This window comes from Alosa alosa, chromosome 21 (assembly GCF_017589495.1).
Source record: "Alosa alosa isolate M-15738 ecotype Scorff River chromosome 21, AALO_Geno_1.1, whole genome shotgun sequence".
Classification (NCBI taxonomy): Eukaryota; Metazoa; Chordata; class Actinopteri; order Clupeiformes; family Clupeidae; genus Alosa; species Alosa alosa.
In genome coordinates this window covers 10,930,655-10,953,147 of record NC_063209.1, presented here as the reverse complement: position 1 = coordinate 10,953,147, position 22,493 = coordinate 10,930,655, and the positions used below count along the sequence as shown (strand labels likewise).

General features: G+C 42.1%; 1 protein-coding gene across 1 annotated transcript; it reads left to right on the top strand.

Annotated features, from left to right (window-relative positions):
- Positions 1–4,708: 4,708 nt before the first annotated feature.
- Positions 4,709–21,376, top strand: LOC125286735 (endothelin receptor type B-like). The gene is made up of 8 exons (XM_048231973.1): positions 4,709–4,910; positions 7,721–8,300; positions 11,094–11,206; positions 13,445–13,649; positions 18,382–18,531; positions 18,773–18,906; positions 19,342–19,450; positions 20,098–21,376. The coding sequence occupies exons 2-8, from the start codon at positions 7,890–7,892 to the stop codon at positions 20,245–20,247; spliced, it is 1,272 nt and encodes a 423-aa protein (XP_048087930.1). The 5' UTR covers positions 4,709–4,910; positions 7,721–7,889; the 3' UTR covers positions 20,248–21,376.
- Positions 21,377–22,493: the final 1,117 nt, after the last annotated feature.

The window sequence follows — 22,493 nt, the reverse complement described above, 5'->3', positions numbered from 1 at the left end:
GAGAGAAGCAAAGGGCCTTGGAAGGCCAGCTGTGAGAAGGCCAAGGCTGATGAGGGTAAACACTACTGCACAAGTCAGAGCTAAGGGACGGCTGGGCTGCCTGCACTGGAGTGTGTGTGTGTGTGTGTAAAGACAGGTTGGGGTATAGGGGGGGTGTAAAGCATGGGAAATTCAGGCTGCACCTGCGATCCATTAAACACCTCTTTTCCTTTTTCTAAGTGTTTCTCACACACACACTTTCACATAGGTACATGTATGTGCGAGCGCGCGCACGCACGCACGCACGCACGCACGCACACACACATGCACACACATTCACACACACACACACATGCATGCGTGTTCTCACACACATACTTTTTTTCCTGCTCTCACTTTTCTTTCAAAAAGAAACCCCAAATGAGATTTCATTGGCAAAGACTGTATGAAACCACAGAACAGTGAGATCCTTATATATATAACAATGAATGATCATACACTTTCTAAGCGTAAGTGTCTGAGTGTGAGTAACCGGTACTTAGATACGGTGTAGGATCTCATTACAGCATTTCTGAGACATTGCTGTTGAGCAAGGATGCTTTTCAAATGAATAATCTTTTCCCTTATCAATCAGCAACATACGTTTTGTTGTTTTATCTAAAATATAATCTAAACGACTGTGTTTAGCCAAAACATTGTTTTACAGTATATCATGTACTTATTTACATACAGTATACATGTAGATGTACTTGAAATGCTTTTGTATAGTGAAGAAACTACAGTATTGCAAACCTCGTTCTGTATAGACAATAATAGCCCCCAGCAGTGATGAGCTGTTCAGCCTTCAGCAGCGATGAGCTGTTCCTTTCTCATGCTTGCCTTCATTTCTCATGCTTGCCTTCATGTAGGATTTGTGGCTTGGATGCCGGCCCTCTCCGCTTGGCTTGTAGCACCAACAGGAGATTACTTTCTCTGGCCACTGACACGCGAGGTCTGGGCTCGCTGGTCACTACATCACCGTAACCGCGGATCAACAGGAGTCCAGCCGTGTGAGGAGCCGGTCCAGGCTGGAGCACACACACACACACATAAAGTACACACATACATACACACAAGCCATGGCTCCACAAACCTTGTGTACATACACACACACATATGTCTATTTACGTGCACGCATGTGTGTGTGTGTGTGTGTGTGTGTGTGTGTGTGTGTGTGTGTGTGTGTGTGTGTGAGTGTTAGTGCTTGAGTGTTGTAACCATCATTCTCACTCATCTCCCTCTCTTTCCCTGTCTCTGCTCCATTTCTTTCCCAATACCTGGACCAAGTGTCATATATTATCTACTCTTATGAAACTCTGTTGGAAGCTGTAAGGACTAGCCACATCCAACTACATTATTGGCATTGAAAAAAGTAACAGTCATTAACAGCCATTTTGATTAATTGCTGCGTTTCGACATGGGTTGAACCTTCTGTAGCCCTAATACCATATTACTTTCTACGGAAAGATGGACCAAACCCAACTGGTATGGCAGTATGTGGTCACTCCTTTCTGACACTGTTTGAAATGACATACTGGTGTAAACTGCTTCACCACCTGACAGCATAGTGCACAGTGACTGTTGACCAACTGAAGATTAAACCCATAAAAGTTCCCTCCCCAGCACCCAAGGTAATCGAGGCAATCAAATTAAGAAATTTCATTTCTCATCATAAATTTATATCCAGTCAAGTTCAGATGCCAAATGTTTTTTTTTATCCATCTTTAACTGTATCCTCTTAAACTGCCTTTGTCTTTCAGCTGTGAAACTGTTTGTGGTAAACTTTCAGAGATGTCTGACAATCCGGTGTTAGGAGACCCAGTAGAGGACTTGCTGTGTGTGTGTGTGTGTGTGTGTGTGTGTGTGTGTGTGTGTGTGTGTGTGTGTGTGTGTGTGTGTCTGTGTGTGTGTGTGTGTCCGGGTGTATGTTAGTGGGGAGCAGTCTCCAGCCTCCATCCCGCTGTGGTCAGATTTACATCTCTTTTGCTCCCTGCAGCCTCAAAACTTCAGCCAACTACACGGTGAAGTCGGGGTTCACATGAAGAATGATTTTGGCCCCTACTCTTCCTATATCCTCCACTGCCAAGAAGCACCAAGTGCAACAAAAGGGGGAAGAAAAACCAGCATGCATATGGCCGGCTTCCAAACGCCAGCAGCTTCGGGGCTCAAGAACACCTCAACCGTGAAACAAACACAGCGCAGCTCTTGCCCTACCGAGCACATTTCTGCCTGTCACAGTCAAACAGTCTTTGGCACAGCGCTGCACAACGCAGCATACAGTAACACCTACCATCCCAACATCCCAACACAGCAGCAATTCACACAACCAAAGCTTTATTTAACATGCCACATAGGTCAGCCTACAACACGTCACAACAGGACTCGCTCTGCGTCACAACAAACTCGCTCTGCACAATCTAGCAAGCACAACTGTAACACAACACAACCTGCACAGTCCTGTAGACATCAGTATAGTGAGTCTAACAAAGCACACACACACAGCCATGACTCAACCAAGGCCCCTCCCAGTAGGCTATAAGGTAAAGGCTGCAAGTTCACATCTGCTGGGAAAGTGACTCACCTATTTGTTTATGTAATAAATATAGAAGTGTACCTCCACTGGGCTTCTCACAAAGACTGATAAATAGGAAACGGCATACGCTATTATGACGAGTCTTGTGATTGGGAATGCAACAGTGAAGAATAAACTGTTGTGTTTCTGTGGGTGGTGAACGGACATGGCCTTTTTGTTTGGAGGAGAGGAGGGCTGTCAGTGTTGAATATTTCCCTGGAAGTAGCGCTATCTTTATCTGCGAACGAATGTGTGCCAGAAATACAGTCAGATCACGTCCGCCGTGTCACGAACGTAACACACGTAGACGCAGGGGAACTCTACTCCCGTTTGGCTAACCTTTGGACCGCCATCTGTAAACAAGAATCTGAAGCCGACAGCACCAATCTAATCACCATCTGCCGTGACTGTCCTCCTTTAGAGAGCATCAAAGGAGAACACTCAGTCAATCAAATAATGGAGTGACTTTGATTTCACTGGCTGCATTTGGTTGTTTAAAACAAGAAAAGTACACTGTCTCTTACAATAATTGAGACAGACAAAACACACTCTGTTTCTGAATCTCTGTACATATTAGTTTTTATCATTCCCCTCTGCTTGTAATACCTCATGCCAAAATATGTATGTGTTATGATTCACACTGTCTTCACAGAAACAATGTCAACATGTACCAGGCAGATTGAAAGAGACTGAACAAATTCAAAAAGAATCAGAATGTAGTTTTCATGTGCAATGATTCTCAAGTGTGACACAAAACAAACAGGCAAACATATCCTGGGAATCTGAGGCTGTTGCACATTATGTTGACTGCTGTGAAAACACCTAATGTTTTGTTGTTCCATATTACAGTCACAATGCCACAGTATGTGTCAGCCAATGGGTCATAATCTTTGCTGACCTTCTGAGAGCATTACCTGAACAAACTCATGAACTGACTCAGTTTCTGCTACCAGGACATTTAAGATCCACCCGACATCTTCAACATTAATATGTGACATAAGGTCAAAACACATGGACACAGGTGACCCAGAGGTATCTGCAGATCCATAAAGATGAGGACTTTAAAAAGAGCAGTGGCCGAAGTGCAGTATTTGTTCCAGACTTCACAGCAAAAGCCTGTGCATTCTGATTCTGAAATTGACACACTTTCTGCAGAGCTATTTCATGTTCTGAAAAGGGAAGTAAATGTGCTAAAATTCTTGTCAAAATCAGGTAGCAATTTCCCTATTTTTAGAATGCCAGCAAGCTATTTAGGGTCCAGTCTTGCATCCACATTGCAGTCCTAAGACAGGCAGTCTTTGTTAAACTGAGCAGTGCTAATTTTAAAGCTATTAAAGAGTCATGAGTTGCCATAGGTAGTGTTTGCCTGTGCCCCTGGAGAACTGGAGTACCACACCACAGAGAACAGAACAGTCAGTCCTTGCAGTAATGTTTTCATCGAAACTAAAAAGTGAAAGCCAAACAAGGCAACAAAGAAAAAAAAAAAAAAAATCATTTAATTTTGAAAAAGGAAATGGATGGGGAAAAAAGCTTCTGTTATAAACACTGTGGTCAAAAAGCAACTCCAGTTGCTTTATTGCTTTACTATTGCTACTATACTATAAGAGCAGGGTTTGGTCCCACAGCAATTGTGGAAGATGATTTCATGCGCTACCAAGTGTTTTATCAATCGATATCCTTTTAGAGGTTCCTCGGAATCGAATTATAAGTTAACCAATTATAAGCAACGGTGAGCAAAACGCAGAGACCTGATTGGTTTCACTTTCTTTAGTAGCGCTCAGCCTTCTAATTTTCTCATTGTGGGATAACTTTTAGTCACTGACCATCAACTCTCTCCTACAATGCAACACTGCTATTTCGTAGTTCACGCCAAGCAAGGTCTAATTACTGTTAATTGATAGGCTATCCAATCTGCTGTGCCGACATGTGGCAACCAGAAGACTTGCAAAATGATGGTACAATAATACCCAACTCGGACCACATTTCTCCTTTCTCAACAGAGGCACCGCGCGCTTCACCTCCAGGGACGCTTGGCGCTCATTGGCTAACCAAGAGGTGTCCCGTGGACTCGCACTGTATAAACTCCCAGAGTCCGGGTGGAAAACGTCAGATCGCAGTCACGACAGGGTGTATGGGCTCAATGATAAAGTTGGTGTTATCTCTTTCAAACACACATGCTAATCAAGAACGGGCACTGATACTTTTCTAAAAGCACACAGAGTTTTAATACTACGGAAACCTGAATGGAATATTGGTTCGTTCGTGGTGGTTTTAATGGTTTTGAAAAATAAATAATTTTGCCTCCGTCCCGCAGCCAACAGTAAGTTATGTTATTTTCAATCTGCTACATCTGTCATCATGATTGAATCTTTAAATTATGCGCCCATCAAAGCGTCGGTCTAACATGTAGGGTTTAACCTATGCTGATTAATGTTAATATGTGGGTCTTTGGGTGATAAACGTTTTTTGTGTTCTAAGAGGCATTCCACTCCCGCATACTGAGCGGCGCTGATACTGATTTGTAGTGTAGCCTATACGGACTGCCGACTTGGTGCTAAAAAGGACTGATGGGAGATTCGCAGGTGCTCCGTGAAGGCAGTTTCACAATTATTTGCCGTGTGCCTTGATTAGGCTACACCATGCATGTTTACTTTAAAAAGAGATAACGGTATTGCATACTCTGCTGCGTCCATATATGTGAACTACAGGAATTGGTTGTCATTTGATTTCACTGTTTTATTTATGATAGAAGTATGTAAAGAAGAGCATTTCACTTAATAAGTCAAACCATAATCTACTATTAGTATTAGGTTACTGCAAAATACACACACACACACACACACACACACATACACACAGTGAGAGAAAGAAAGAGAGAGAGAGAGAGAGAGAGTTTGTGTAACAGAGAAAGTAAAACAAATAAACTGAAAGTTTTTAAAAATGTGATTATTTTAAAAGATTATTTAAGGAGGTGGAACAATGGGGCTTGTCTGTGTCCGGTGTGGTAGATGAATGTTGTGCTTATGGTATCTCCAAAGATATCTTTTAAAATTGCTTTGTTATGGAACCATTTAGTTCCCCTTTTGGGATTCAGGAAAGTGGCACAATAGGAGAACTGTGAATGAAGCGTAGTCCTTAGGCCGTGAACAGATCACTTGTCGATGACCCTGGAAACCCTCTTGACTAATAACTTTCCCATAACGTTTGACTATGGGATGCCTTAGTCCATGTTTTAAGTTTATGTTTAAAAGTTGGAAAGTTGTTGCTTTGCCTTAACTCATTGGGTAAACTATTCAAGTAGTTGGTGGCTCTAATTGAAAAGGCCGTTTACCCATACTTGCTGTGTCTGTATTGCACTACACAATCCCCTCTGGTGATTGCTTGAGTCTGCTGCAACTTTCTTTCAGCTTTATGAACTGGCTCAGTGAGGGCGGTGCTAGCCCATGTTAAACCTTGTTGATCAGGCAAGCATCAGCGAAATGTTTAAAATTATCAAAGTTAAATGAATTATATTTCTGAGTTATATGACAGTGGTGATAGCTGTTGGCCTTACGCTCAAGTGTTGTTAGTGCCTGTTTGTAGAGGGACACAATTGGTCGCAGAGTTGTTTGGTTTGCCTGTGACCAACTAGTAAAGCAGTATTAAATATGTGAAAAGATCATGCATAAAGATTGTAGCGGCCTAGACAGGTATGGTCTTATGTCTTTTTTCCCCTGGGGATCAATAAAGTCCTATAGATCTATCTATCTATCTATCTATCTATCTATCTATCTATCTATCTGCCTGAAGCTGGCAAGGTTCAATTTGACAGTATTGGCCACCTTTGGAATGACAGAGTTGAATCCTAGATATTTAAAATCTGTAAAAAACAGGCAGACCGTTTTATTTATGTTGAGATGTAAGAAATAATTATTTAACTAGTCAGACACATGAACCATGGCTTCAGTCAATTGGTGTGCGGCTTCTTGCTTATTTTTTGCATGCACATAGAGGACTGTCTTGTCAGCGTACATTTGTATGTGAACTGATGGGCAGACTGAGGGCAGGTCATTGATGTACAGACTGAACAAATGGGGACCCAGTATTGAACCTTGAGGGACACCTATATTACAGTTTAGGTATAAATACTTTCAAAGAAATAGCAGATTAGTACTTGACTTTAGACTATAAATGTGTGTGTCATGTGTTTTCCGCTACACAAAGATCCTGACCTGTAACACTTATTTCAGATGTGGTGGTGAGGGAAATATCAAAATTAACATAATTTGTAAAGAAAGAAAACAGGAAAGACAGAAACTGAGGAGAAACATTGCCAGTTCCTGGTAAAAACATTTCAGTCTGCATATCAATGCAATCCATCTTAAAGTTTTTCAAGTGGTGCTACAAGATGTCTTGAGTTGTCATCAATCTTCCTCCTCATGTGCCAGAGGCCAGCATGCGGGCAGATAGAGGTGCACATATGACTACCCATGCCCTCGCCGAGAGGGTCCCAGGGAACAAACTCCTCTGTGTCTCCTCTCCCTCTTAAAGCTATTACAAGAACACACATGAGCCCGCGGGCTATGTGTTATGGCCGCAGAGAGGGAGAGAGGGAGAGAGAAAGAGAGATAGAGAGAGAGAGAGAGAGACAGGGACTCTTGTTAAGGGAGGAGAAAAAGAGAAAGAAATGAAAACAGAAAAGTCTTTCTGTTCTGCACGGCTGAGTCCTGATAAGTGCTTTAACGTCCACTTCTACTGTGGGTGCAGTGGAGACGTTCAAACTCTCCAGCGGTGATATCTCGGAGGTCCACATGACGCAAGTGCACCATCTGTTTGGAGAAATGGTTTATACAAATTTGGCAGTCGCTGGACTGATAACAAGAAAAGTCCCACAAGGGAAATAATTAGTTTCAAGTGTTTTTTGTGTAATGCTGAAAATGTTATTTAGAGATCAATACTGTAGGTCACTTGACGTTACGGGGTTTCCTGACTTAAATAGTTTCCTCTGCAAGTCTGTGTATTTACACAAAGAGCGCTGACATTGTTTTGCTTGAGCAGTGTGTAGGCTCACTTTGACTGATTGTCTTGAGACAACACCAGCTGCCTAGGGTCCCAGCCTTGTGTAATGAAAACATATTGTGTTTTTTACAGGTTACAAGGCAGCCAGGATACACTGCCATCGAGGATTGTCCTACACACACCCTCCTCCTTCCTCCTCCTTTGTGTGTGTGTGTGTGTGTGTGTGTGTGTGTGAGAGAGAGAGAGAGAGAGAGAGAGAGAGAGAGAGAGAGAGAGAGTGAGTGTGATTCCTGGAGAGAGGATGAGGGCCACAGTGCTCCTACTTCTGATTCTGGCAAGTTCGTGTGCTGGGGGTTCACGCTTTGCTCGTGACACGACGCAAGATGACACTGACCAAGAGCCCGGCAACAGCGCACAGTCCAGCTCGGCCGTCGTCATGGGCAACGGCTCCAGCCCCGCCGCGATGGACCGGCCCATGATGCCGCATCCGCCCATGTGCGTGAAGCAAACTGAAATCAAACACGCGTTCAAGTACGTCAACACGGTGGTGTCCTGCATCATCTTTGTGGTGGGGATCATTGGGAACTCCACCCTGCTGCGGATCATCTACAAAAACAAGTGCATGAGGAATGGGCCCAACGTGCTCATTGGCTCCCTGGCCTTGGGGGACCTCCTCTACATCCTCATCGCCATCCCCATCAATGTTTTTAAGGTGAGTGGGGGAGAGTCGAAGGAAGGTTAAAGGGAGGGAGGGATGGATGGAGATTTGTTCTTCACCCCATCTGTGTCTTTAAGGTGAGTTGAGGGGTCAGGAATGGATGGAAAGAGAGTTTGTTCTTCATCCTCATTTCTCTATCACTGTCTTCATCCTCATTTCCCTATCACTGTCTTCAAGGGGAGAGGGGGAGGGTGTCCTCATCCTTATAAATGACGATGGCAGGAAAGGAGAGGAGGATGGATGGATGGGTGCATGGAAGTTTAAAGACTATTCATGAGTAGGATTTAGTCACTGAATTTGCAGGGGCTACTCCAAATAAATATTTATTCATAGATGAAGGCAGGAAGAAAATTAGATTCCCATCGTCGCCCTTCACATCACGCACCCAGTCACATAAATTTAGCAAATCCCCAATAAAAAATCCCATCTGCAAATTTTGCCCAGTTCCAAATGATGGAACAGTTTTGTAACGCGCCTGAAAAAGGAACAAATTGGATCTCCTGAGCATGTGTTTCACTAGACGCAGAGGCGATGCGGACGCATAGTAAATTCTTGGCTCGTGACCTTGAGTCGGGGAGGGACTGGCTGGACGGTGCTGGCTGGGTGGGCTGGAGCAGAGTGTGCAAGAGGAGCGAGTGACTTTTTCTCTTGTACCCTGACCTTCACTTCAGCTTGTCTGCTTTCCTTACCCACTCTCCCTATGTCTCTGGCTCCCTGTCCCTTTCTTCCTCCTTCTTCCTCTTCTTCTCTCCCTCGCTCGCTGATGGTGTCTTTTTGCCCTTTTCTTGCATGTCTTTCTGCACTCTTTTCAAGCTCTTCCTCTATCCTTTCCAAAGCAACATGTCTTGGATGTAGACAGACATGAACAGTACCAGACGGGACTTGAACCTGCAACCTAGGACATAGGATGCAGGTGTGCAAAGCAAGGAGGCTAAACCCCTTGGGTATGAGTATGGGGCTGGACATGGTTGGCTGGGTGATGAGCTAAAGTTGAAGAACATGCGAGGGGGGAGTGGGTTCCTGAAAAATCATTCCTGGCCCACAGAACTGTCTATTGTCTCCCTTGTGGGTTTTAGTCACAGTCTGTAAACCCAGCAGAGTTGTCTGTCCACAAATGACACAAGGGAACTGGCCTCGTTACCCGGCCAACTGCATTCTTTGTTGATGTCAGGGGACCCCATCTTATCCTCCAGCTTCTCTTTTAAAAGTCCCAACTCTGGCGATGATTGACAGGTGTAATTACATGCTCTATGATATGGTACTGAGCAAAATACAATGCTGTTGGGGTTGTTGGTTTGACTGGAAACAATTTCCTTTCTCCGTGCTGGAGGCCCTTCGTTGGATCCCACTGCAAACACTTTTTCCCTGGCAGGCCCCCTTTTACAAGAGCACTGACAATGTATTTGGTTAGAAATGTAAGCCTGTTTGTGTTGGCCAAGACAGTGTCTGCTTGGGCTTTGGTAAAATGCCCTCAACGGAGGGGGAAAAAATTGATCTAGTCTGCAAATCCATCCATTCTGCCAAGGCAAGCAAAGCTGCCAGTGTTTAAGGATGCTGAAATCTCCCCTGATGCTACAGTACTGTGTACCATTTTTTTCCCTTTCGCAACATTTGCCTGCATTTCATGCTACTTGAGTTAGACAAGGTGTTGAGTTGACTTAATATGGGATTACCATCAAACGTAAGCACCCACCAGAATTCAGCACCCTCCTGGACTTAATTCTTTAACTGTTGGTGTCTTCCCAACATGGCATTTATGTCTATAATCTGTCCAAAGACCCCTCTCCTCAGAGAGCACTTGATATGCATGTTTTACAAGTAAGGGATAATGCCCGACGAGGTGTCCATTATCAGAAATAAATGGACGACGCGGAGGCGTGAACTGTCCGACGCGAAGCGGAGGACGGTTGCTTCCGCGAAGTCCATTTATTTCTGATAATGGACACCTCGTCGGGCATTATCCCGTTTATACCATGGTCACTTACAAAATAAATACATATGAAATCAATTATTAATACTAAATGAGTTTTAGAGCTAAAATCGTTAGTTTTTTTAGCTGTTTATCGCAACGCTGTGGAATGTTGATAAGTTGATTGTTGACAATGCTGCCTTGGTTACCAACTAGCGTTTGAGCCAGCACAGTGATTTAGAACTGTCATCAGGCAATTCGAACGGAACGTCTTTTTACAGGTGTAGTATATCACTTTTTAAACAACACCCTTTTTCAACCTAGACCATGGTATAAAACCAAATATTCAGTTGACCCCAACTGAAGATTGGAGTAGTATGTATTGACAAGTCTAAACTGTCATAATTTACAACATGGTTGGCAGTGTTTCTCAAAGGTTACATATACTTGGCACTGAAAAAAAATGTATTCTGGGAGTGTTTCAACCAAGCCTCCATGAACGACTTTTTCCTGTTTCCACTACAAACTCATGTATCAGTGCAAGCCAGGTGCTCTACCTTTCTGTGTTGTTTTATGGAGTATGTTGGTTTTTACTCTAACTCCTGCAGTAATACAGGAAGCAAATGTGAAATAGGCTGCGTTAACTGTATCCAAGCACATTTCTTCTGTTTGTGCACCTCAATAAATTACGATTTGTATAAGGACTAAACCTAACCCAAAGAAATGTGTGTCTTCCTTCACACCAGCTGTGATAATATTTATGTTTAGCGCTGTAGTATTTTACAGAACACTGGGCACAGTTTAGTCTGTACCTGAGTAGCAAGATGGCCTCCTAAGCACAAATTGTTCCACCACCCAACCCCCTCTTCTCTGTGCAGTTGCTGGCTGAGGACTGGCCGTTCGGCGTGTACATCTGTAAACTGATGCCCTTCATTCAAAAAGCCTCAGTAGGAATCACCGTTCTCAGCCTGTGTGCCCTGAGTATAGACAGGTGAGTCACCTCACACCACAGGGATACCCTGCTCAGCTCTTATACAGTTTATATACAAATACATGTTTGCTTTGATCTCATTGCACAGCGATGGTTGCACAAGAACACATAATCTCTACTGCTTGTCCAAGTGAGGTGTTGGTTGTTGGGTATGTGTAGTTGTTGAGTGACTGGGGATCACAGTGAAAAGTTAAAGGATTAGATGTAATCTTATGAGGTATATTTCTACATTTGTATGACCTTATTAACCCTCATCAGTGCCGCTGACGCACCCTTGGGGAAATGACTAACTACTTACGCTCATTGTCCGGAGGTGCTGCTGGTGTCTATCGAAAGGGGAGGGTTCAGGGATCAAGCTAAGCTAAGGTTTTCCGATATATGAAGTAGAATCAACGTTATTGTCATATGTATTTTTTTACCGTGACCGCAATGTGTCAAAGACGTCTCGAAAATAGTGGGGGAAAACTCACAAAACATTGTTTTATCATTATTTTTGAGCAACAAACCAACCAGAAAGTAAACTGAAATGACCATGGGACGTTTTATGGAAGTCTTTCCTGTCCAGGGATGGGTAGATTAACTAGATCAGCAACAGCACCATTTATCCATAGACCATAATCCACCTATTGACTTGCATTATAGAAAGTAGTGTCAACATGACTTTGAGTAGGGATATCTCTCTGTCTATGATAGTTGTAGTACACATTTCAATGGTATTTATTTCAGAATAAGAGTGTGTATGGTTTCAATTAGTAAAACTGTTTAATCTATGTATTTGTGGTTTTTGCCAATCATTTATTTAAAAATAATAATAATAATAATAAAAATAAATAAATAAATAGACATATTTTGATGTGTTTGCTCATGTTTGTGTATATATAGTTAAAATTAAATGACAAAACTATATCATACATAGTAATGCAAAAACCTGCAAAAATGGCTGGAGTTCTAAGGGTTAAGAAATATATTGGTGTCCTACAAATTGTAGATTTTGCAAAGGCCTAGTTTTAGGAGCCTAGTGTTATATACTCACAGTATATATTGTTATTATTTTTAACAGCACAAATAGCCTTGGAATGAGTATATATATATTTTTTTTTTTTTTTAAACTTTAGATTAAACTGGACTAAACTGATTGAAAGCACACAGTGGATACAACGGATATGAAGTTGTGCCTAATGAGCCTCATTAACTACAAAGGCCATTTATCCTTTATGCCATATTTTCAAGCTATACACTTTAATGGGCCAATAAAGGAATGGCAATTAAATATGGCATGTAAACTCATAAACAGCTTGAGTTAGCAGGAGGTATCTGAGATTAGCCTGGCGGGCCATCCTATATCATTGAAACGTATAGTCTGGAATCGAACCATTCACCTCGCTTAATCCAAGGGGCGGGCAGAGAATTGTCTTTCAAACTGCCTAGGCATGCAATAGGCCAGCGCTACGACCATATCCGTATCCGATTCGGCAAATACATCCTTCTTGAAAGGAATGACTTTCAAAGAAAAGCACAAGTCCAACTCCTCCAAAGTTGGCATAACGCCCGATTCAAACAACGCTCTTCGTTAAGCCACAGCCACCTTCCTTGTTGTTCACCGTCGCAGGACTGTCGTTATCCTGTTAAGCCCGCCTTAAGACTCTCTAACAAAATAGAGCGCTGTGATTGGATGACGTCCACGGCGTCAGCCAATAGAAATCCCTATGGTTTGATTCTAGACGTACAGGCTGAGTAAATTAATTTGCCGCTGCTAGGGTGCGTCTAGATTTCTAGGCTAATCTGAGATGTGATAATTGACAAAGCCTCTGAAGAATTGAGTACCTCATATCCTCACAACATTTCTGAACAACTTGGATCCTTAAACTGAAGAACACCAGAGGGACACCCAGCCTTGAACCCTGGCAGCAATCCTTGCAAACTATTCTGGCCTCTGAAGAATTGTTGTGGTTCATACATAAAAAAATGATTAACAAACTGTTTGGGTCTTTAGACTGTTTTGACACAACTAAACAGAACCTAATCTAAGCCACATTCAGACAGGAGACTAGTGATGCAGTGCAGAGAAACAGGAAAGAATGTTAATGAAACACAGCGACTAGACGAGATTACTAGCAAAATAACCGTTGGTGACACAAAAAGTTGCAAGACAAACTTTTAATGCGAGAACCAAATCGCTGGCTGGCTGTAGCCTACTCGTGTTTAAGTAACCTGAACTGAGCTGGGTCGGCCCCACAGGTACCACGCGGTGACGTCCTGGAGCCGGGTGAAGGGCATGGGGGTGCCACTATGGAAGGCGGTGCAGGTGACGCTAATCTGGTTGGTGGCGGTGGCACTGGCGGTACCAGAGGCGATGGCCTTCGACATGATGGAGATCTCTTACCGGGGGAGCAAACTGCGTGTGTGCCTGTTTCCCCCCCACCAAACAGCACCGTTCATGAAGGTAAGGGGCACGCATTGTTAGGTGTTGTTAGTTAATGTGTTAAGTTCATGGATGCTAGTTACAATGCACTTTCATTAATTTGGCTGATCTCGATCCAGTCACGGAGCCACATGTAGCAATATTTGTGTACAAGTTGTTGTAGGTCTATGTGTACACAATTTTCATAAATACCAGTTAACATGGAGAAAGGTGCTCAGAATGATTTCAGTGCATAAGCACCATTGATGTGGTCCATGAAGTCTAAGAATGGTCAATTCCTCCATAATTTAATGCATTTTAAGTTTTCTCTTTGTAGGCTGAAAGAAACACACACACACACACACACACACACACACACACACACACACACTGTGACTGCTCAACCCTCTGGCTTTGAGCAGGGTCTTGATAGAGAGTTTTGTTGTGCACATCTCGATGAAAGGTTATGAATGTCGTGCGTGCAAATTGCGGGAGTACAGAAATCAGGTTTGCCTTAATGGTCATGACATCAGAGGCGGAATGCCACATTGGGTAAACAACTTTATTTTTAGCTCAGAAAAATTCCTGTTTTTATTTTCACGGACTCGGGATGGGTCAGAGGCTCAGCTGATACACTATGACTTGTCAAACTGCAAACGAAAAAAGCTGAACAGTCAATATGTAAACATATAAATCTTCATGAGAAGTTGATCTTCAAATTAAGCACAGTGCTGTCCAGATCATCAAAGGAGAGATAAAATCTAGATTTTATTTTTGGTCTGGTGAAAGTTACAGAGAGTGCCTGTTCAACATGGACAGCCGTCATCTAAGACTGAAGATGTCAAAGCATGTGACCCAACTCTGTCATAATGTGGGACACAAGTTACTCAAGCTTATCGAGTCAACTTATGCAGGGGCGGATTAAGGTGGTTATGGGCCCCTAGGCTGCATTTTCGGTGGGGCCCCCCTTCCACAAAATGGCCTATAAGGCAACATACAATTGAACCACCAGATACTCATACAACATCACTGCAACGTTGGAACAGCAACAGCCCAGATACTCATACATCACTGCAGTTGGTACAGCAACAGCCCAGATACTCATACAACATCACTGCAACATTGGTACAGCAACAGCTGACCAGATACTCATACAGTACATCACTGCAACATTGGTACAGCAACAGCTGACCAGATACTCATACAACATCACTGCAGTTGGTACAGCAACAGCTGACCACCAGATACTCATATACGTAATCACCATGACCAAAATTGTACTTTTTTTTACTTTGAATCTTGAAAAAAAAACATATTGACCTACCTACCGACCCATTTTTTTTATTATGACTGCCGCTAGCTAGCGGTCATATAGGGATTGTCAAAGTTTTTATGACCGCCGCTAGCTAGCGAAGCGGGCATATAGGGATTGTTTGTTTTTTTCCCCCGTCATCTACTTCCTGAATTTTTGGTCAACGATACCCGGGACACCGAACCACCGGGGCACATGAAATTTGGTGGGTATGTAGCCCCACTAGACGTTTACGGAAAAATTTCGCTTGGTCCCCGGGGGCCCTCCCCACCGCTGGGCCCCGAACCCAAAAAAAATGCAGTTTTTCCTAAATAACTACCTGAACCGTGGCACAGAGGATGAAGAAATTTTTATGGTATGTTGGTCTCAAGGGCCCACATCAACCCAGCCCATAATCACTCATTTGTGATTTGCACCCCCCCGGTAAAAAATGAAAATGCAATATCATTCTGCTTTAATCGCCCCTCTCTTCAGTTAAGATGTTCAGAACTGCACCAAATTTTATGTGTATGATTAACCTGACATTACGCTTCCTACAAGGACAAGACTGTGGTTTACCGCTGAGAACGTCTACTCCCTTAGGATGATTTCTGCATGACATGTAATTCCCATTTCTTCTTGAAGCCGAAATAAATCTGCGAATGTTTATCGGACATGCTTGGTTTTTACTGCAGGTAGGCTACGTTAATCTTAAGTTATATCAATAGCCTAGAGTAGGGGAGAACCGGGACGAATGAAACACTTCTTGATTAAATGTAATTTACAAAGACATCGTAAAACACTGAAAGTTAATATTTTGTCTCTAGCAACCTACATCTATCCTCTGTTAAATACAGTAGCATCTACAGCTCTGAACAAAACCGTTTAAGAGTTATTTAAGGAGAAGTCGAACGTGCGTTTTGTTTCATTCGTCCCAATATTTCTATCGGGCGCCTACAATGGACTAGGCTGGGTGAACTCAGCCTGATCTGCCAGCGATTCCTTTTCGATTTCTTAAAAGACAGACTAACCATGGACCTCATAGTTGCAAAATGCAAGGGAACATGAATCAGCATATTATTTGCACAAACAATAACGGACAGTAGCTCTTCAACTTGGCCCGTTAAAATGTGTATGAACAGTCTAGCAACGCATTTCATGAAGGCCCTTTTGGACATGTCAGTTATTTGCACCACTGGGTAAAACGTCATTTTGTTTTAGCCTACTGGTATTTAATTTGTGCATTGACAATAAAGCTGAATATCATATGAACTAGATGACTAAACTTATGCATATGTAGAAGAAGAAACATTCACAAAAATCCATGACATGACCTCTCTTCTTGATAGCTGTTGAAAACTGCATGGAACTGACAGGGATTGTTTTGTTTAATAATAAATAAATAAATACATTATGCTGCTACCTTCTGCTTTTCCCAAATACAATGTAGCCTAAAGGTGTACCTTTCATCAGTCCAGTTGCAATGGATGGACTGTGATGAACTGCCCTACTTGTGATTGTTTAGATATTTTAAAGGTTTTATAACAATGCTACAATTTTTTTGGCAAGTGCTACAAATCTATTCACCTTTGCAGCGCCAGTAGGCTACTTTGTGTGCGGCCCGCAAACACACATTCCAAACAAGCATACACAAAAGTTTCAAGAGTGGGGGATGGAGTAGAAGATGGAGACAAATTCATTTATATGATTTATCTAGTTTTTTTGGCTGTTACTGCAAACAAGAATATTTTTAAGGATGGCCTCATGACTGTGAAAATGGCTGACATTGAACCACAGTGCTTTAAATGGGAGCCCCCAGTATCGGTCATCAAGGCATCAAAATCTGCCACAAACACTTACAACACACAACATCACTCATAAACACACACACACACACACGGACATAACCACCACTGTTCAAGAGACCATTTTGGGGCTGAATGTGCTTTTTCTCATTTGGTTGTTTTCTGTTTGTTTATAGAGCAGAACGAGCCACTGCTGTTCAAAGGGCCCATTTGGGTGAAATTATTATTATCATTTATGTTATTATTATTTATTATAGGGTTCTAGAATAAATAAAACAGTGTGTTTGAAATAATGGAATTTGTGCTCTCTCATGAAGCTGGGTCTATGGGACATGGGGAGGGTGGGTCTCTGTTGATCGGGGGGAGGGGGCGTGGCGCCACGAGTAGTTCAAGCAGACGTAGGACTTTCATCAAAGTCCTTTTAGGCAAGTCCCTCCACTCGGCGGCCATTTGACAACGCTTTTTGGGCAGTCGTCGGGCATCCATTTCGGCAGAAATGCGCATGCGCAAAGCTTCACGACACCAATCTTGCTCCAGCGGCGAGATCACGACACATGATTGGCACGGTGTCTTCACAACACACCATATGATTGGCTCAATATATTCACATCACACCACATGGTTGACTCAATGTATTCACATGTCAACGTTTTGCAGAGGAAGGGGTGGGATATGCGTAGACAACGGCCATATTGGCGTGACAAACTAGCCCCATGCATTTCTATGGAGTATTTTTTGAGTGCTGTGTCTCCACTGGATACTCCCCCCTGAGAAACAAAGTCTCACTCCTTGCAAACTTCAAAACTTGAGAGCCCTGATGATGTATATTTTTGAAACCTAATTTGACCGTGAACTCTGCATATTTATCCAATCGGCGCCTTACTACTTTAAATATTTGTTTTGGGCCAATGAAGTTTAAGTTTTATTCTCTTATGTAAATTTGAATGAATTATTTATTTTTTTATGGCCTGGCAGGCTGGCACACGTGGGGCCCCTAGGCTGCAGCCATATCTAGCCTATGCATTGATCTGCGCCTGAACTTATGTAATGTTTCATAACATGTCACTCTACACTGTTAACGTCTTACTTACAAAAACATTTATATTTATTCCAGACTTAAATATATAACAGGTAATGAGTCTTGGAAAAGGCTTAGACCTCATGTGGTAAGGAATTGAAGCTAACATGTAGGCCTAATACCAACACAGCTTTTTATGCTTCACTACCTGCTAATGTAGGAAATGTGGCTGTGAATTTGCAGCTAATCAGGCTCATATTCTGTGACTGAGGATTTCTGTGATGTGCTCAGACTATAGTATGTGACTTGTGTTACGTTCCATCAGCCATGTTGTGTGTCGGCTTCATGTGTCCCACTTTTCCACAGATCATGGGTTTGTACCAAAGATTCTAGAACAGAGCTCCGCTCTAGAATCTTTGGTTTGTACTATGAAGCCAGGTTACTGCCTTAGTCAGGTATAACTCCAGGAGTAATCACTGATATTTAGAAGAACACTGGCTTCAAAATTGACATGTTCTTTTGAGATCAGTAATAACTCCTGAAGTTACTTGGATAAGCCATAATCCTTCCTCCTTTGAAGTAGGCTACATTCCTCCGGTTGTGTGGTTAGTGTGCTGAATCAGTAACTCAGTATCCCATTTCTGCATGTCTCTATTTCAGTTCTACCAGGATGTGAAGGACTGGTGGCTGTTCGGCTTCTACTTCTGCCTTCCTCTGCTATGCACAGGCATCTTCTACACCCTCATGACCTGTGAGATGCTACGACGTAAGAAGGGAATGCGCATCGCTCTGAACGACCACATGAAACAGGTATCACCGTTAACCTGTTTTTTCTTTCCGTTTCTGCTCTATACTGATCTACATATTTGCTCTCATTCTTAGAGCCGATCATTTGTTGTGATATATCCACAGGTGTGGAAACAATGTCTGTGATTGTATTTGCTCGCACTTGGTTTGAGTTTAATAGACTTGAGACTTTAACCCAGTCAGTATTTTTATAAAAACCTGGTCTTGAGTCAGACTTCCAATACCTTCATCTGTTCCCCTGCAGCGACGTGAGGTGGCTAAAACCGTGTTTTGCCTGGTGGTGATCTTTGCCCTCTGCTGGTTGCCGCTCCACCTTAGTCGCATCCTAAAGAAGACCATCTACGACCAGTCTGACCCAAACCGCTGTGAACTGCTTAGGTATAGTGGTTTCACACACATACAAACACAAATGCACACGCATGTTAAAGGGCAAATATGTCTAAGATAGTTTGCATTGTTGGTGTATTGGTAGCAATAAGTCTTCTTGCTTATCCAAAACCTTCCATCAAATAACCTTGTTGCTATAGTTTAACCAAAACAACTTTTTACAATAGGTGACACTTGAGTCGAGCTCACCGGTACCAGACTACTGGCTTTGAAATTTAATTTGACCAAGTTTACACATCAAAGGGCACACAGGGTTCCCTCTAGTTTCTGCTACAGTGATCAGTTTATAGATAATGGCTTGTACCAGTCTCCAGTCATGAATGAGACAATGTCAATTGATTAATTTGTCGGTTTGCATGGATACAGTGACTTCATGACCCTCCTTCCTGCTCACCTCTCTCACCCTCTGCTTGTCTGTTCCATTAGCTTCTTGTTGGTGTTGGACTACATCGGCATCAATATGGCCTCCCTTAACTCCTGTATCAACCCTGTGGCGCTCTACTTTGTCAGCCAGAAGTTTAAAAACTGCTTCAAGGTAAAACTGTGGAAGGAGAAAGAGAAAAGACATCTAGAAATGGTTTCTATCTAGAGATAGATTAAAGATGTGTGCACTTCATGAGATGGTGAGCTGTATGTCTGTCACTAATTGACTCCTAGATGAAGTGAACAGGCTCATCCAGCCAGTCTCAACCCATACGTTTCCCACGTTGGTCACTTTGTACTCAGTACACATTGTGCTCTGTTGACAGTCTCGCCTGGAGCTTGAGAGAGACAAAAATAGAGACAGTTGCAGCTGAAAAGACGCTGTTATGACAGCTGAGCTATAATTGTAGTGTATATCTGTGTCTGTGAGAAATCTATGCTCAGAGGACTGCATCTGCTGAATGAGTCCTTACAGCTCAGATGTTTGTAGCTTCTTAACACCCTGTGGAAAATGTATTTTCTTATGTCCTGCAATATAACAAGCTGAAAACAAAACTATGAAATAATGAGTGAAAACATTAATTACTAAAAAACATAGAGACTATCTATCACAATTAACTATCACTAAGATACTAAAACCTCTGGGGCTCAGTGGCATTTCTGTGTGATGTGGCTGTAATTTTGTACATTTATTTATGTATTTTATAAATTCTTATAGAGATATGTATTTAAAATGTTTTAATTTCTATTTTTTTTCAGTCATGTCTGTGCTGCTGGTGCCAAAGGAAGTCCAGGAATATCTCTCCGACAGACGAGCGAGGATCTGGGGTGCGCTGGAAAGGCTCTTGCCATGGCAACGGCCTGGACCGAACCAGCTCACGGTCAAGCCAAAAGTACAGCTCCACCTAAGGCCAAAGAGTTGGGAGACAAGTGGAAGGACAAGTCCGGTTACGGTTCTTGTCAACCATGCCTACCAATGTTCAGAGTCACTGCACAGACTGATAAGAGTGACCCTGAGTTACTATTACTCCTTCCTTAATACCCGGAAATTAAGCTGAAGTTCCGCCTAGGAGAGATACCCTCACAAGTAGGCAGAGGAAAGTCCTGGATCAACCAGAGAAGAAACTAAACAGGTTAAGTCCTGCTGGTCTGGCTGTTCGTCACTGAAATGGAGGGAGTGTTTATCCATGTAGAAAAGAAAAAAAAGAAAAATATTATATATTAAACCACAAATATGTATATTTTTTAATCATGTGGACTTTTTGATTAACTTTACGTTTATTTTTGTTTCTGTGGCACCCTGGGCTGTGCTCTCTGGATGTTCACTATCCTGGTTAAATGATTTAAAGGGGGCAGAGCAGTCGAAGAAGATCAAAAACGCTGAAAAACATCCTATCGGGGCGGGGCAAAAAGAAGCTTATGTGGGCCTAACTGTGGAACACATTGAAATCAAATCAGGGAGGGGTGGGTGGGTAAAACCTGTGTGGGACAAGGTGTTATTTAATGATGCATATATACTGTGTACTTGTATGTACTTGTAAAATTATTATTATTATTATTATTATTATTATTATTATTATCTGTAGAGACAGCTGGTATATCTTCTTTGTAGTGAGTCAACTTGAAAAGGAACACCTTCTGTTTCCATGTAATGTTCATGATTTTGTGATGCATCTGATGTATCTGTCTAATGATAAGGAATAACCTGTATGACTCAGGTCTTAAGTAGAAAGACTTTCTCTCGACAAACACAACTTTTGCCATTCCCTGATTTACGTAGGAAATGGCAGACGTGAGAAGAGCCTGTTACACCAAAACTGAGAAAATGAGAAAAATGTAAGCATGTAAAGACTGTGCCAAGTGAACATTTGTAAACTACTTCAAAATATTTTCCTAAAGAATTCTTATATTGTCTTCTTTGTTTTCCATCTTAATCTGATCAAGTTATTTCCGATATTAACAGTTAAAGTAGCGTTTCTACTGAGTATTGAATTTGTTGACTAATATACTGTATGGCAATAAATACTATTTTATCACATTAGGGGTTTCAAATTTTGAATGAAACAAACCATTATTGTCCTAAAGGAAATGTATCTTGGACAATCTGTGCACTCAAAAGACAGACTATGACAGCAGAAACGTCCACAGGCATAGAAATTGGCAACATTTTATGGACATGATCGATTTTCTGAGTGCTTTTGAAGCCAAACTAAGCTGTGCTTGGCCCAAAAAGCCTATCTCACCTGTTTGGCACACCAGCTTGCCTGTCCCAGATCAGAGAGAGTCCTATAGATTTATGACTGTTGACCTAGGGAGAGATGTGCCTAATTTGTTATGTTTTTACTGTGACAGTTACGGTGGCATAGCCTGTTACCGAGAGGGTGGACCAGAGTGTTAAATCTGGCATACTGCTGGTGAATGTTGTAAGAATTGTGGGTAACTCACACAGTCCTGCAGCTGTTTGTCTATCCTTTTTACGACGGAGTATTAGGGCCACACATGAAGAAAAAAATATTTTTGCCATGAAGAGATTAAACTCGACATGTCGACTTTAAAGTCAACATGTCGACATTAAACTTGACATGTCGAGAATAAAGTTGAAATATCGTGTCGACATTAAACTCAACATTTTGAGAATAAAGTTGACATATCATATTGGCTTTAATCTCGACATTTCATCTTGACATAACCATCAGAACTAGTTTAGAGAGAGAACGATTGCTCCAAAGTAGGGTGAGGACCCAAAGACTGTGGGTCATGAAGAGCACCTTTTTGGATGTGCGGTGGCCTTCTCCACATAAAAACAGAGTGAAATAACATTTTGTAGGCCTATTATCAAAAAACATTATATCATTGGAAACATGTATTATTCTACCTATATAAAAGTGCATGGTATTTCCATAACCGCGAGATACACGTTTCACAATGACTGCAATGAGTAGTTAACAGACATTCACCAAGAGGTATTTGAAGTAGGCCTATCATTCATGAGTCACATATTGAAATTGTGGGAAGTGTAGGCCTACATAGCTTAAACTGTATGTTTAAACTGAATTTTGAGTTTAATGTTGGCACGTTGACTTTAAAGTCGAGATTAAAGTCAACATGACATTTCAACTTTATTCTCGAAATGTCAAGTTTAAACTTGTAATGGC